This window comes from Lynx rufus, unplaced genomic scaffold (assembly GCF_022079265.1).
Source record: "Lynx rufus isolate CCGP_SWC_20201006 ecotype Redwood Valley unplaced genomic scaffold, mLynRuf1.p SCAF_62, whole genome shotgun sequence".
In the NCBI taxonomy this organism is placed as follows: domain Eukaryota; kingdom Metazoa; phylum Chordata; class Mammalia; order Carnivora; family Felidae; genus Lynx; species Lynx rufus.
The window spans coordinates 228764-245343 of record NW_025814881.1 but is presented as its reverse complement, the minus strand read 5'-3'; the positions used below and the strand labels follow the sequence as shown (position 1 = coordinate 245343).

Here is a 16580-nt window from a genome sequence, read left to right as displayed (position 1 = left end):
AACAAATCATGAGCCATACACTTGTAATTTCCTATATTTTTCGATTGTTGATTTAACATGTATTTTGCTTTTTTCTTTAGGAACAGATAAGAATGCTGAGGAAGACTCTATAACCAGGTAGGATTTTTATGCATTTGTAATCATGACATTTATTGGGGCACCTGGGTGGCTCAGTCGGTTAAGGGTGTGACTCTTGATTTCAACTCGGGTTTGTGAGTTCAAGCCCCACGTCGGGTTTTGCGCTGACAGCCTCCTTGGGATATCTTTCCCTCTTTCTGTGTGCACTCACTCTCACAGTATAAAGGAATGAAATGAAATGAAACGGAAAATGGAAGGAAAGGAAAGGAAAGGAATGAACTGAAAGTTATGTGTTTCCTGAGGGAACGCAGAGAACAAAAGCAGTTGTTGAGTCTTCTACCCTTGACTGGACATTATATCATATGCATAACATCTGTTAAGTTATATAGTCATTGCATAGCTTTGCAAAGTAGCTGTGTTATTGTAGCCTACTTTTAATTACTCTGGCAACTGTGGTTCAGGGAGGTTGATTACTCGCCCCGTGATTCCATAGTTAATGAGTAGCTGAGGGGGTTTGGCCATCAGACTGTGTAGCTTCCACATCTATTCTCTGGTTCCTCAGCAGCACTGAGATGAAGATACAGATCCTAGGACAGATCAACTCAGAATGTCAAAGGTAATGGTGTCGGAACTCTAATTTAGGGTTTTCTTAAGAAACCAGGTTAGTCCAAGCATTTGCTCTTATATGTTTGACCACTAGTGCTAACAAAAGTAATTAGTGCAGTGGTAACTAGTCCCTTGTTTTTACCATCAGAGATTTTAGGGTGGATGTCAGCTATGGCCATGGTGTCACGCTTTATACATAATAAGCAAGATCTAGTCAGGCAGCTCCTTAGATGTGGTGATATCCCCTCTTCTTGAGACAAATGAGTTTTCTGTAAGGGAAGGATATCTAGTTGCAGACCATGTTACATTAATTAAATTCAGCCTCTATTTCGAGGATATTGCTCTATGATTCTCTGTTGCCTAGGTTCCCAGTCTGGTTTCCTTTTGGGCTAGTACCCTTGACTAGTTCTAGGAAACTTTTTCTTTTTTTCGAGATTTCTTTCCCCATGACTTTTCTGTACTGTGTTTTGGCCTTTTTACTTTCTTCTCTGGTTTTCTTGGTATTTCTTTTTTTTTTTTCCCATTAACTTTTCCACTTCTGCCAGCTAAGGACTCTCCATTTGTCCAGGCCAAATCAAAAGTACTTAGGATCTCAATATGTAGGTAACCTCAGAGATTACTTCATCAAAATACCCTCTGGTACTTCAAACTATGTTTAACCTCCTTGCCCAATGGTTGTTTCCATGGAGAATTTGAAACTCAAAAGAGATTGAAGTGACCTATTTGGATATGATAAGTGACAGAAATGAGATTTAAATTCGGGTTTTGTTTCTCTTTCTTTCTTTCTTTCTTTCTTTCTTTCTTTCTTTCTTTCTTTCTCTCTTTCCTTTCTTTGTTTTTTGTCTTCATCTTGCAGGCAAATGTCTTAATAATAGAAAGCTGGGGAGTGGGTCTAATGAATACAATGAAGGATGGTAAGAATCGAATTAGCAGAGGAGATCAGGTTTCAAGAAGAACAACACTGAGTTGGATAGGAATAAGAGTTTTAGAAAAGATGTCAGAATATGGGGGTTTATGCTAAGTGACATAAAGATGAATGACAGGAATGAAGGACCCAGGATCAGGGCAGTTGTTAAGAAAGGCATATTCAAATAGAGAGTTCAAGAGGGTCCTGACCAGGTTTCTGCTTGTGTGTGTGTGTTGGTTTCATTGAAGGTGCGAGCATACCTCCGATTTTCTGATGAGAGAGATTAAAAATCATTTGAGCTGCTGGGAAGAGTCTGTTTACAGCAAATAGAAATATGATATCCTCTCCTTCCACCCCCACTTAGGGAGGAAGGCTTAGATCCTCTCAAGGAATTGCGGGTGGGGGCGTGGAGATTCTGAAGTACAGAGATGTATGGCCCAAGACAAGCTGTCCCCTCACTCCACCTCTTTTCCTAAATCTGTGATGCCCTTCCCATGTACCTGTAGGGCTGGGCAGGGGTAGGACTGACTTGTCAAATCAGTAGGGGAGCTTCATCTGGATAGGTGATAACATGCCTATGTTGAGGTGACTGTGTGGATGACTGAGACTCCCAATTAGCTTGTTCCCCAGGAGCAGGACATGGCTCCTACCCTCGGTCATTTGAGCCCATCCTTGTTGTAGGAGTCTGTGCCTTCATAGGCTAAAGATTGAAAGGTTGGAGAATGTCACTGAACCGTGCCGAAGAGTGATGGAGGAGTGGGAGCTCATAGGGAAGAAAGTATTCAGGCAGCGTAGAGAGAAATGGAGGCACAACTACCAGGACCATTTTGATCGCAGTCTCTCTCCTTGGGGAGCTGAATGCCCCTGAAGGCTTGGAAGGTCTTGCTAGTTCTTATGGACCTCAATAAGGCAAGACCAGTGTAGGAACAAAGTTGGCCTTGGGAACTTTTAATCTTTTAATCTCCAGTTAGTACTTCCACTCATAACATAGAAACCTTCACTTTGGTATATTTACTTAAATGGAGGTCTCCCTGACACACAATGTAATAGGTGATGCAACAACTCTGGATGTTCCACCATGCTCGCCATGAGTGTCGCTCCCATGTGTTAATGTATAATGCTATTACGATATCACTGACTAGATTCTCTATGGCGTTCCTTTGAGCCTTGTGATTTATTTACTCTGTAACTGGAACCCTGAACTTCCCTTTCCCCTTCACCCATTTTGTCCATCCCCCCTCTTCACCTCCTTCCTGGCAACAGTCAATTCTCTGCATTTATGGGTCTGTTTCTGCTTTTTTTCTGTTTGTTCATTTGCTCCCCTTTTTAGATTCTACATAGAAGTGAAATCATATAGGATTTGTCTTTCTCTGTCTGACTTATTTCACTTAGCCTCATACCATCTAGGTATGTCCATGATGTTGCAGATGGCAAGATCTCATTCTGTTTTATAGCTGCGTAATATTCCAGTGTGTGTGTGTGTGTGTGTGTGTGTGTGTGTGTGTGTGTGTGTGTGTTTGTATGGGTGTGTGTGTACGTGGTCTGTTCATGTATTAATGGACACTAGGATTGCTTCCATATCTTGTCTATTGTCAATAATGCTATAATAAAGATAGGGGTGCATATGTCTTTTCAAATTAGTATTTCCATTTCCCTTGGGTAAAGAAATACCCAGTAGTGGAATTACTGGATCCTATGGTATTTGTGTTTTAATTTGTTGAGGCCCCTCCATACTGGCTTTTGCTGTGGCGATACCAATTTACATCCCATGAGCAGTGCACAAGGGTTGTTTTCCTCCACACCCTGAGCAACCCTTGTTGTTTCCTGTGTGTTGAAACTGAGCCATTCTGACAGATGTGAGGTGAGAAGTCATTGTGGTAACTTCTATACATTTAATTTTCAACCATTTCAGGGAATTCCCTGCCTGTCACACTTGGTTATGGAAACTCAGACTGGGTCTTTCCTGGAGATTTCACAGGTTAGGAGAGGTGGAGGCAAAATAGAGAACTGAAAGCTTTTTTAAAACAGGGTCCAAAGTATGAAAGACCTGTACCCTGGAAACCGTAAAACACTGATGAAAGAAATTGAAGGTGACGGAAAGAAAGAGAAAGACATCCGATGCTCACAGAATGTAAATAAGAATACATATTTTTAAAGTGTCGGCACTACCCAAAGCGGTCTACCGATGTAATGCAATCCCGGTCAACATACCAACAGCATTTGCCACAGAGCTAGACAAACAATCCTAAACGTTGTATAGAACCACAAAAAACCTTGAATGGCCAAAGCAATATTGCAAAAGAGGAAAACTGGAGGTATCGCAATCTCAGATTTCAAGTTTTATTCCAAAGCTGTAGTAATCCAAACAGTATGGTGGGTACTGGTGTAAAAAATAGCCACACAGCTCAATGGACTAGAACCGAAAACCCAGAAAGAAATCCACAACTGTATGGTCAGTTAATCTTCCACAAACAGGAAAGACTATCCAGTGGGGAAAAGGCAGTCTCTTCACCAAATGGTGTTGGGAAAACTGGACAAGCCACATGCCAAAGGATGAACCTGGACCAATTTCTTTACCATAGACAGAAATAAACTCAAAATGAATTAAAGACCTAAGTGTGAGACCTGAAACCATAAAAAAATCCTTGAAGAGAGCACAGGCCATCATTTCTCTGACGTGTGGCTGTAGCAACATTTTACTAGTTATGTCTCCTGAGCCGAGGGAAACGAAGCAAGAAGAAACTATGGGGACTACATCAAACTACAAAGCTTTTGCACAGTGAAGGAAACCGTCAAAACTAAAAGGCAACCTCTGGGATGGGAGAACATATTTGCAAATGTTTTGCAAATCCTGTAAAGGGTTAGCATCCCCAATGTATAAAAACTTGATACAAGTCAACATCCCCCCCTCCAAAAAAGCCCAGTTTAAAAATGAGCAGAAGACATAACCAGACATTTTTCCAAAGACAACATGCAGATGGTCAACAGACACATGAAAAGATGCTCCCCAAAACTACATCGAGATACCACGTTCATACCTGTCAGAATGGCTAAACTCCCAGACACAAGAAGCAAGTGTTTGTGAGGATGTGGAGGCAAAGGAAACCTCTGGCACTGTTGGTGGAAATGCAAATGGGTGAGGCCCCTGTGGAAAACAGTATGGAGGTTCCTCAAAAAATTACAAACAGAACTATCCTATGATCCAGTAATTGCACTACTGGATACTACCCAAAAGAATACAAAAACTCGAATTCCATGGGACACATGCACCCCTGTGTTTATTGCAGCATTATTTCCAATAGGCAGTGCAAGCGTCCATGGACAAACGAGTGAACGAAGAAGAAGTCCTATATGTATGTATGTGTGTGTATATGTGTATCCATACACACACGCACACACACACACACACACACACACACACACACACACACACTGGAATATTACTCAACCATAAAACAGTGAAATCTTGTCATTTGCAATGACCTGGTTGGAGCCCGAGAGTAGTATGGTAAGCAAAGTCAGGGAAAGAAAAATACCATATGATTTTACTCATGTAGCACTTAAGAAACAACAAATGAGCAAAGGGAGAAAAAAAAAGGTAGAGACAAACTAAGAAATAGGATCTTAACTGCAGAGAACAAACAGATGGCTCCCAGAGAGGAGGTGAGTGGTGGGAGGGGTGAAAGAGGTGATGGGGATGAAGGAGTGCCCTTGTCATGATGAGCACAGGGTGAGTATGGAGTTGGTGAATCGCTATATTCATAAACTAATATAACACTGGATGTTCCTATTACTGGAATTAAAGTAAAACTTAATGAAAACAACAGAGGCCAACGTTTAATTATACCAAGAAACTTCGTTGAAGAAACAGATAGCTGACCTTTCCCTTAATTTTTGAAATTTTGTTTTTCAACAAATGAACATGTTTTTGTTGCATATTTTTGCTCTAAAGGCTTTCCGACAAACCTGGTCTTGATGATTCATGGCCTACATCAGCTAGCCAAGACTTCGATTTTGGTACCAAGGTAAAGTACCCTCCTGTGAAACTCACTTTCCTGCTCTGAATTTAGTTTTCTCCCTTATTTACTCTGAAAATTTAACAGTAGCCTGTGTATCATCATTTTACGTGTGTAACGGAAAATTAGCAAGAACAAACCACTTTACAGATACATGACGCGTTGAATGTTTTGTTTTGTTTTGTTTTGTTTTGTTTTCCTTTGGTAAATCCTAGAGGTGGAGGCTGATCAAAGAATGGGCTGGAAAATATATAATGACCATGCAATTATATTGGGAAAAGCTTTCCCATAATGGAGGAAATATGACATTTGGTTAAGGATAAGGATTCTTACTGTGATAGTAGCATGACTGATAATACTCATGCCTAAATGAAATCTTATTGGATCTGAGTATCTATTGTAGGTTGCGCTCCGCCCCAGGCAATTTTTCTTTTGGTGAGAGACAGGATTTTCCTTTGTCTCTATCCTTTGTTCTACATTTAGACTAAAATAATATTAGAAAACGTAGAAATTTAGATGTTTACCTTATTTCTCAACATTTACCTTACAAAAGCGTTCCCCTGTATTTTTGAAATAACTCCACGAAGAGTAAGTTACGATTGTGCATCTCCCTGAAGAATACGTATTTTGCTGAAAAGAGTAGCTCTATGAGCAGAGGCTCTTCATAGCCAAGTTGTCAAATTTCTAATTTCAGAAATCTTTCCTATTCTAGCTTTTAAAACTATCTCCTCCTAGTCCTTGTGTCAGATTCTAAAATTTAAAGTTTCAGACATCCGATATTTATTTAAATATTCATTCCAAAGCCCCTAAATTACCTTATAATTAAGGTACTGGAGGTTAGGAAACATACTTGATTGACTCCTGGAGCTCCTAGAATAAAGTCTTGCTTGGAAGAAGCAATGTCATAGTTTTTGAATGTGAATAAATGAGTAGGGAAATGGAATTCCGTAGAATGGAATTTGAAAGTAGCGAAATACACATGATATGTCACAATTAAATATGTGAATTTAAAAAGTAAGGCTTCAGTTTATATTCCGTTTTGGTGTTTTATATGTAAAAACGCAAATGAATTATATTGAGGAAATCGGGAGTTACATAAGAAAGAAGGTTACAGTATATTTTTAGTATCCTCCCATTGTGAGCTTAGAATTGCAGAGAAAAACTCCTCAGCCTTTGTTTTGTTAACCCCATCTGTGTCCCATTACATACATCCTTTGAAGGTTCACATGTCTTCCTAGAACTCTCATTCCCAATTCTTCCTCCATAGTGAAAGTTGATGTGTTAGGAACCTTTCTTGTTCTGTTCTTTTGTTAGTGTAGTAATAATTTATAGCTCTTAGGAAGTGATAGATGCCAGTAATTGAACAATTTATTTTAGAGTGAAAAAAATTAAATTCTTCATTACAGTATTTATAACTAGATAACTGTAGAGTGATGAAAGTCAGTATTATTAGGGGTATTCTGTGAATCAAAGACTGTTTTATGTACACATCATATATATGTATATATACATATATACATATATATATATACATATACATATATGCATATATATACACACATATATCTTTAAAAGGGTTAAAAGAGACTATTGTCCGTAGTATATTCCCAATCCTACCTATGTACCTGTTGAAAAATGTATGTTGTTTCCACTTACCTTATTTTGCTCACATTTTTCCTTTTCTTCCTTGTCTTAAAAAGCTCATGCTTGATTGATTGGTCATGTCTTATTTTTTTGTTTCCTTTTTTCCTCTTCTCCCCCCATGCTTTTTAAGGTATTTTTAAAAAAATTTTAAGTTTATTTTGTGGAGAGAGAGAGAAAGAGAGAGAGAGAGAGCGAGCGAGCTAGCAGGGTAGGGGCAGGGACAAAGGGAGACACAGAATCCAAAGCACGCTCAAGGCTCTGAGCTGTCAACACAGAGCTCAATGTGGGGCTCCAACCCACAATCCGTGAGAACATGACTCATGAGCTGAAGGTGGACGCTGAGCTGGCTGAGCCACCTACGTGTTCCCACCAGCATGCTCTTTTTTAATCGTTTACCCCTAGCCTAATGTTTCCTTGCAGAAACCATTTCTTTAGTGTCTGTTCTTTTAGTACATCACTTTCTGTCAACTCCATTGTCAACATATTGGTTATGGAATTCTACTGTCTGTGTGTGGTTTTCGTCCATGACTCATTGCCCCACAAGGTTTATTATTCTTTTTTTCTCTATCCTGGAAGGAGGTGAGCTAAATGTTTTTGTAATGTTTGTATTTCTCTTGGAAAGGGAGGGAGAGAGGGAAAGAATGAGCAAGTGCTCGTTGTTGTGATCTGAAAATATGCAAGGTATGATCTCAGTCCTTTTATATTTGTGGAGGGCTGTTTTGTGACCCACGATGTCATTGATATTGGAGAATGTTCTATGTGCACTTAAGAAGAATGTGCGTTCTACTGCTGTTAAATGAAAAGATCTCACTACATCTGTATTGATATCCATGTATATAAATGTATATGTTAAGTCCAATATATATCTATGTATATCTGAATACATCTGGTCCAATGACACATTGGATCTGTGTTTCCTTACTGATTTTCTACCTTGATGATCCGCCTATTGCCATGCGTGGAGTCTTAAAGTCGGCTACAATCATGGTATTTGTATGTATACCTTTATTCATGTTTGTGATGAATGGATTCATCTCTGTGGGCCTTTCACTTTGGGGACATGAACATTTGCAATTGTTAGCTCCTCTTGATGGATAGACCCCTTACTTATGATAAAATGCCCTTCTGAATCTGTTACTACAGTCTTTGGCTTAAAATCTAGTGTGTCTGGTGGAAGTATGGCAACTCCAGCTTTCTTTGGACTTCTAGTAGCATGATAGGTGGCTCCCATTACCTTCACTTTGAATCTGGAGGTGTCCTGGGGTCTAAAATCAGTGTCTTGTTGACAGCATATAGATGGATCTTGTTCTTTGGTTTTGTTTTGTGTTTTATCCATTCTGATTCCCTGTGTCTTTTGATTGGGGCATTGAGTGCATTCACATGCAGAGTGATTAGTGAAAGATACGGATTTAGTGTCATTGTGTTATCTGAAGGTTTCATGCTTTAGGTGAGGCCTCTGGTCCTTTGTAGTCTCTGCTGCTTTCCACTCACAGAGTGGCCCCTTAGGATCTCCTGCAGGGCTGGTTTAGTGGTCATGAACTCCATTAGGTTTTGTCTGTCTGGGAAAGCCCTTCTCTCTCTTTCGATTCTAAATAATAGCCTTGCTGGGGAAAGGATTCTTCGCTGCATATGTTCCCATTCAGCACATTGACCGTTTCCTACCCCTCCCTTCTGCCCTGCCAAGTCTCATGGGACAGGTCTGCTGCTACCCTTATGTGTCTTCCCTTGTAGATTAAGTAAGACCCGATTGTCCCTAGCTGCTTTCAGAATTCTCTCCTTATCTTTGTAGTTTTCCGGTTTCGCTATGGCATGTCGTGGTGTTGACCTGGTTTTGTTGATTTGGAAGGGAATTCTCTGTGCCGCCAGGACTTGGATGCCTGTTTCCTTCCCCAGATGAGGGAAGTTCTCAGCTCTAAGTTGTTCAAATAAACCTTCTGCCCCTTTCTCTCACTCTTCTTCTTCTGGGACTCCTGTGATGTGGCTATTATTTCATCTCACCGAATCACTTAGGTCTCTGGTACCTGCCTCGTAGTCTAGTAATTTCCTTTCTTTCCTTTCTCTGCTTCATCTTTGTCCATAATTGTATCTTCTATTTCACCTATTCTGTCTGCTGCTTCTCCCATCCTTGCTGTCACTGCATCTAGTTTATTTAGTATCTCCTTTACAACATTTCATTTTCGGCATTCATCGTGATGATTCGTTAGTTCCTTGATCTCTGAAGCAGCTTGGCTTCAAGCCCAGCTATAAGTCTTCTGAGTGTTATTCCAAAACCTTGATGAGATATATGGTTTCTGTCTCTGTCAAGCACTTCTCTGTCTGTCTTTCTTCGTGGAATTTTTTTTGAGGAGAATTCTTCTGATTTGTCGTTTTGGCTAGTTTCCTGTCCTTTATGTGTTTTACTAGCTTGTTCTGTGTCCCACACCTGCGAGCACTACCATATTACAAAGGGGTCCTACACTCTCCAGGGCCTGACAGTTGAACACGTGTTTTTGGAGTGTGTCGTGTGCACTCTGTTGGTGCGTCTTTGGCTGCTTTTCTCGCTACTTGGAGTGGTGGTTTGGGCCTTCCACCAGGTGTGCTTTGATTTGTTTGTTGAAGTAATCCTGGAAAAAAGGAGAAGAGGGTGGTGAAGAATCCTTAGCCCAAACAAGAGAGAAATGACAGGAGTGGAAAAAAAGTCACAGGCAGTGACTCAAAGGAGCTGTAGGGCTTAATCCAGAAAGAGAGGGAGGAAAGTGAAGAAGGAGACCTGGAAAAGTATAGAGAACGTGCCTGATGAAACCAACAAACAAAGAACTGAACAGAAGAACAAAGGGAACATATAAATATATATAAATAGCTTTGACCCAAAGTCAACCCGAGACTACTAGGCTGATTCCCAAGGGAGAAGAGGAAAGAGGAGAGTAGAAAGAGAAAAAAGGGAAAAGAGAAGAAAGGGAAAGAAAAGGAAAGAAAAGATGGGCGCCTGGGTGGCTCAGTTGGTGAAGCCTCTGACTCTTGAATTTGGCCCAGGTCATGTTGTCGCTGTAGGTGGGTTTGAGACACCCATCAGGCTCTTCAGTGAGAGCATGGATCCTGCTCGAATTCTCTCTCTCTCCCTCTGTCGGCACCTCTCCTGCTTGATCACTGTCTCTCTCTCTCTCTCAAAATAAAGAAATAAGCATTAAAAACGAAAAGAAAAAAAGAATAATAATTCAAATGAAAACAAACAAACAAACAAACAAAGATAGAAAACCGGAGGAGCGTTGTCTATTGGTGCCTGGGACTGGTGGCTGTGCTGGTCTAGGGGAGGGGCTGTCTGGTCCCATCAGTGTCAGTCTCACTCCCATAGAGAAGCAGTTACCAGGCACAGAGAGGCAGGGTTTGGTGTAATGGGCCTGGCTCCACTGAGGCTCACTGTCCGTTCCCTGAAGCCCCACGATATTGGTCATGGGGAGAGAAATGGCGACACCCCAATCTCTCCTGGCCACACGAGGTGTCTCAAAACTCACTGTTCAGGCCGTCCTCACAGAATAGCCTGGGGGGCCAGCTTGCCTTGCTGCACAGTCTCCTGTGCTCCCTGAGCGCTGAGCTGGGATTCAAAACCCTGTAGGATCCCGCTTTGCTCAGACCTGGTTCTGGAGTAGGGCCACTCTGCGCAGTGGACAAAGGGCCTCTGGCTCGTGCCTGCAGGTTCTTTTTCCCTTGGGGAGGGCAATACCTCCTCTTTCCACCATACTCAAGGTGTTCTCTCCCAGTGTTTCCCTGAGAGCCTAGGGGCGGCTCCCTCCCCACCAGGCATGGGAGGTGGCAGCTCTGGTCTAGAGAAAGTCTGGCAGCCTTGAAAATTCCGTTTTTTAGCTTCTAAGGCTGTTTCGCAAAGTAGAAACTGGCTCTCTGGACATCTCCTTGGTCTGTGGTCCGGACAGGTTTTCTCATATCCAACTACACTTCCCACAGCCTCTCTCTCTCTTCCTTTGGTTTCTCCACCAAAGGGCTTCCCCGACTCCATGCCTGCGCTGCCCATTTTATTTCTCCCAACTCGCATCCACACCCTTCTGTCCCGCCAAGCTGTCTCTTTGCACCTGTGGAGATTTTCCTGTCCCTCTGCAGCCTGTATTGCTGGTATTCCAAGTGTTGTGACCTCAATACTGCTGTGTTTGAGGGACAAGGGAAACGCTGATCCCCCTCCTCTGCCATCTTAACTCCTCCCGCCTCCTTTTACTTTCCTTTTCACAATTTCACAGTTCTGTGTAGGATTGCATTATTCTATCAGTTTAATATGTTTTATAGATATTTACGATGGCCTTTTCTTACTTGAACTTCATTGATCTCAATTTTCTTTTTGTTTTTTTAAAGTTTATTCATTTATTAATTGGAGAGAGAGAGACAGAGAGAGCACACGTGGGGAGGGGTAGAGAGACAGAGGGTGAGAGAGAAAATCCCAAGCAGACCCTGCACTGTCAGCGCAGAACCAGACGGGGGGCTTGAACCCTTGAACTGTGAGATCATGACTGGAGCCAAAATCAAGAGTCAGGTGCTAACTGAATGAGGCATTCAGGCGGCCCTAACATTTTCTTTGGAAGTCCCCTGGGCACTTTACATTTAATATGCCCTAGTTTCAAGACATTGTTTCTGACCCTTTCCCTTTCCTCTTTCCTGACTGTAATCTGCTCTGTCCTTTGTGTTCCCTAGCCTCAAAAATAGCAGCCCTGAAACAGGAAAAGTCCTGGACTCCGAACTCCCCTGAAATGACCGCATCCAGTCACTCACCACATTCGATATTTTGTACCTGCTGACCATTTTTCATATGTTATTCCCGTAATTCACTCGCTCACCTATAATTTTGCAGTTCTCTTCTGGTTTTGCTTCCTTTATGTTCATCCTACATTGCTGCCAGGGTGACCTTTCTAAAATATACTTGTGACGCTGTCACTCCTCTGCTTATTCAATGGATCCCCATTACCTGAAGGAGAAAATTCATGTTCTAGCATAACACTGCTCTTTTTTCTTTTTTCTTTCTTTTTTTTTTTTTTTTGGTTTCGTCCTGATGTTCCAATAATATCTCTCTATCTATCCCATTCCCAATAACTCTGTTCCAGTTTTGCCATATTGCATAGGTGTTGTCACTTACTATATTATTTCATAGTTGATCCTTTTGCTCATTCTAGAATGCCCTTCACACCCTCCCCGTGCGCTTTGTCTGTCTTTTAAGATACAGCCCTATCTTCCCAGCTGAGCTGGGAAGTTTGCTGAGCTTCCCAAATGTAAGTGTTTTCTCCTTTGTGCGTTCACTGTACGTGATTCACTTCCCTTGCAGAACTAGTGGATGCTATTGTTCTGTCCTTACCTGTTTTCATGCATCTCTACCGCTACTAGCGTATAGAACAGACTCTGTCTTTTATTTATATTTCCAGCTCGTCCCCGGATCGTGGCTATGACTTGACAGATACAGTATGTGCTCGTCTTTCTGAGTGGGTGAGTGCGTGACCAGAGGAATGAATGTGATGTTTTTCTGAAGTTGGGTTTTTGTTTTGTGCTGTTTTTCTAGGAAGGAACAGCAAAGTCAGCAATGGAAGCAAAGCAAGATGGTGTTGGTATTATTGAAAATGTGCCACCGGAGCAAACAGTTAATGACAGTTTGACTTCTGCTGGTGGAGTGCATAAAAATTACAGAAGCGGTAAGCTAGTGAATCTCTGTGAGTTGTTTTCCTATGATTAAATGCTAGTATGAGAAAAATCTGAAAGTATGTAGATCCAAATATATTATCCTTTTTTCCTGAAGATATTTTTCTGTTGCTATCTTTCTTTACAAGTATCCCAAGTACTGCCCCCTTTTGCTTCCGGAAAATCTTGAACCCCCTGAACATCTTTTCTGCTATTGCTTTTATTTTCTTGAAATAGTCATGAATGGAGATAGACTTGTGTCTGTGTTTACAATTCATAGTAACACATGTTTTATCTGTAACACATTAATTTATCTGTGACCGTATCCTATAGATATGATGTCAGCATTAGAATTGGGAGAAGAGGAAGATGTAGAATCACCTTCTCTTCCTGAGGTACTGTCTTCTTCTTATGTTTAAGTATAAGCATGGAGGAGTGATGTTAAAACGTCCACGAGGTGCTTTCACTTTGACTTTTGGATAATTAAAATAACATCGCAGTCATACTTGCAGTAATATAAGTAGAGTAATGATGACCTATTCTAAGGTGACAACTAGGGAAGGAGGTAAAAAGGTCCTGATCTCTTAGGCCCAGGCAGCTGCTGCATAATGCTGCAAGCGCTGTGTTTGAAATCAAAAGACATGCTAGCATCTTGGTTCCCTCACCTCCTAGCTGTGGGACCTTGGAAAAACTTGCTTGAATGCCAATGACCTCGTTCCTAAAAATGGCACTAATACCCACCTCTTGGTTACGTGTAATGAACAAATGTGGCAACGTTTTGTTACCTGTAAAGGGTGCTATAGAAATAGAAGACAAAATGATCACAGTGGCATGTATTGACTTAGTAAATATTGAGGATGCTTTTTGTTTTTTTTGGTGAATGTTTGTTTATTGTTGAGAGGGGGTGGGGGGACAGAAGATCCGAAGCAGGCTCTGCACTGAGAGCAAGGAGCCCACTGCACGACTTGAACTCATGAACTGTGAGAACATGAGCTGAGCCAAAGTTGGGCGCCTAATTGACTAAGTCACCCAGGCCCCCCAAGAATACTTGTTTTAAATGTGACGATGTCTGAAGGCCAATAAAATGGCAGTAGTGTCCAGAAAAGAATGGGGAAGTAGGAATGGGTGTTTGATTTTCTAATCTGGGGCTATGTGAAGTTCCTGTAATCTCTTAGTGGAGGCATCATATAGGTATACAGTTGACCCTTGAACCAGATGGGTTTGGACTGTGGGAGTCCACTTACACACAGATATTTTTCAGTAAATAGAGTACCATCCTGTAAATGTATTCTCTGTTCCTTATGATTTCTTTTTCTTTTCATTATTTCTTTTGAGAGAGAGAGTGAGGACAGAGCACGTGGGTAGGTGAGGGCAGGGTGAGAGAGAGAATCTTAAGCCGATTCACACCGCCAGCGCATTTCTTTCTCTTTGATATTAATTGATTTGGCTGCTAATAATTTAAAGTTATCCAATTCTCTAGTTATTAATCTTTAAAAAGTACTCAAATGCACTTTAGTGCTCGTTATAAGGGATGGTAAGCTAAATAGTTTTTAAGGTTTGTAACATTAAAAATCATCTCACTTAATTTTTTGGTCGATTTAACATGTAATGAATTGTTTAGTTCCAAGAACTGACAAGCTTAAGTTTATGAGTTCATATTTTCCTTCTGTCTTAGGCTAAGGCAAGTTAGTTTTCACTTCTTACAGGAAGTTACAATCCAGTGACTTGGGAACAACTAAACATAGATTAAGAAAGTTAACAGTAAAAATGTAATTATTTTCTCATTTTTCTTTGTCCGTACTTGATTACTTAAGGGTAAGATGTTTTTACAAACATGTATCCTGGCAGAAAATTCATGTGCAAATCCAAACAAGGAAATTAACCATCCGTTTTTGCAACTGCAAAAAGTGACTCAAGAACCAGCAATGGATAAGGAATGTGATAGGGAGCATGATATATCTGTATATTTAAGACACGCTTCTATGCAAAACTTTGAGGAAATGTGGATCGAATAAGGCAAAATGGACTGGAAAAAGAGCTTAAAACTCATCACCAGTGAGTGAAAGCAGAAGTTTGGTGAAATTTGTTAACCATACAGCATTCCTACTCATCTTGAAGAAGAACCACCACAGGGTCACTCTAACAAGGAACCAACTGAAAGGAAATGCCTTCGAATTGGACAAATACGGAAGAAGATGCATTTGGAGTGTGTGTCTCAGTAGTATTTCAGGCATTTCCTGAACAAAAAGAGCCTAGTCTTGAAAATGTCCTTCTCTCTCATTCATACTCTGGGTCCCCAGAATATGCTTGCCAGTCATCTTCTAAGCTTTCTTTAAATGAAAGCAAATCATCAGGGAAATACAAATCAAAACCACACTCAGGTATCACCTCACGCCAGTCAGAGTGGCCAAAATGAACAAATCAGGAGACTATAGATGCTGGAGAGGATGTGGAGAAACAAGAACCCTCTTGCACTGTTGGCGGGAATGCAACCTGGTGCAGCCACTCTGGAAAACAGTGTGGAGGTTCCTCAAAAAATGAAAAATAGATCTACCCTATGACCCAGCAATAGCACTGCTAGGAATTTGCCCAAGGGATACAGGAGTGCTGATGCGTAGGGGCACTTGTAACCCTAGGTGTATAGCAGCACTTCCTTTTTTTTTCTTTTTTTTTTAACGTTTTTATTTATTTTAGAGACAGAGAGAGACAGAGCATGAGCAGGGGAGAGGCAGAGAGAGAGGGAGACACAGAATCCGAAGCAGGCTCCAGGCTCTGAGCTGTCAGCACAGAGCCTGACGTGGGGCTCGAACCCACAGACTGTGAGATCATGACCTGAGCTGAAGTCGGACGTTTAACCGACTGAGCCACCCAGGTGCCCCTATAGCAGCACTTTCAACAATCGCCAAATTATGGAAAGAGTCTAAATGTCCATCACCCAATGAATGGATAAAGAAATTGTGGTTTATATACACAATGGAATACTACTTGGCCATGAGAAAGAATGAAATATGGTCTTTTGTAGCAACGTGGATGGAACTGGAGAGGGTGACGCTAAGTGAAATAAGTCATACAGAGAAAGACTGATACCATATGTTTTCACTCTTTTGTGGTTCCTGAGAAACTTAACAGAAGACCATAGGGGAGGGGAAGTGGAAAAAAACAAACAAACAACAAAAACAACCTTAGAGAGGGAGACAGCCAAACCATAAGAGACTCTTACAAACTGAGAATAAACTGAGGATTGATGGGGGATGGGAGGGAAGGAAGGGTGGGTGATGGGCACTGAGGAGGGCACCTGTTGGGATGAACACTGGGTGTTGTATGGAAACCAATTTGACAATAAATTTCATATTAAGAAAGGAAGAAAGAAAGAAAGAAAGAAAGAAAGAAAGAAAGAAAGAACATCAGACTATGAAAATGAGAACAAACCAGACATTGAGCATCTTTTTAACAACAATGAGGATTTTTAAAATGATATAGAAAATAAAAAAAGCAAGGACCCCACTAGTTACATTTAAAGTGAAAGAAGGCCAAGAGTTTGACATGCAAATGGCAAAAAATATGGACCAAAATACCACCGATTGTAAACTAGACCTCAGTCTAGTTATTCAGAGAGCCTTTTTGATTTGTGGCTTGCCTGCTGCGATGTGATGAAACGCACGGTTCAAACAAAAAGGGATGAT

The 16580-nt window shown here is 41.1% G+C and overlaps 1 protein-coding gene across 1 annotated transcript in view; it reads left to right on the top strand.

Moving 5' to 3' along the window:
- Positions 1–16580, top strand: part of LOC124500926 (ankyrin repeat domain-containing protein 26-like) — a 105145-nt gene that overhangs the window by 25772 nt on the left and 62793 nt on the right. Inside the window, exons 6-9 of the mRNA XM_047064790.1 lie at positions 81–117; positions 12648–12708; positions 12782–12911; positions 13231–13292. Of these exons, the coding sequence (XP_046920746.1) occupies positions 81–117; positions 12648–12708; positions 12782–12911; positions 13231–13292 (290 nt within the window). The remainder of the gene's footprint in view (positions 1–80; positions 118–12647; positions 12709–12781; positions 12912–13230; positions 13293–16580) is intronic.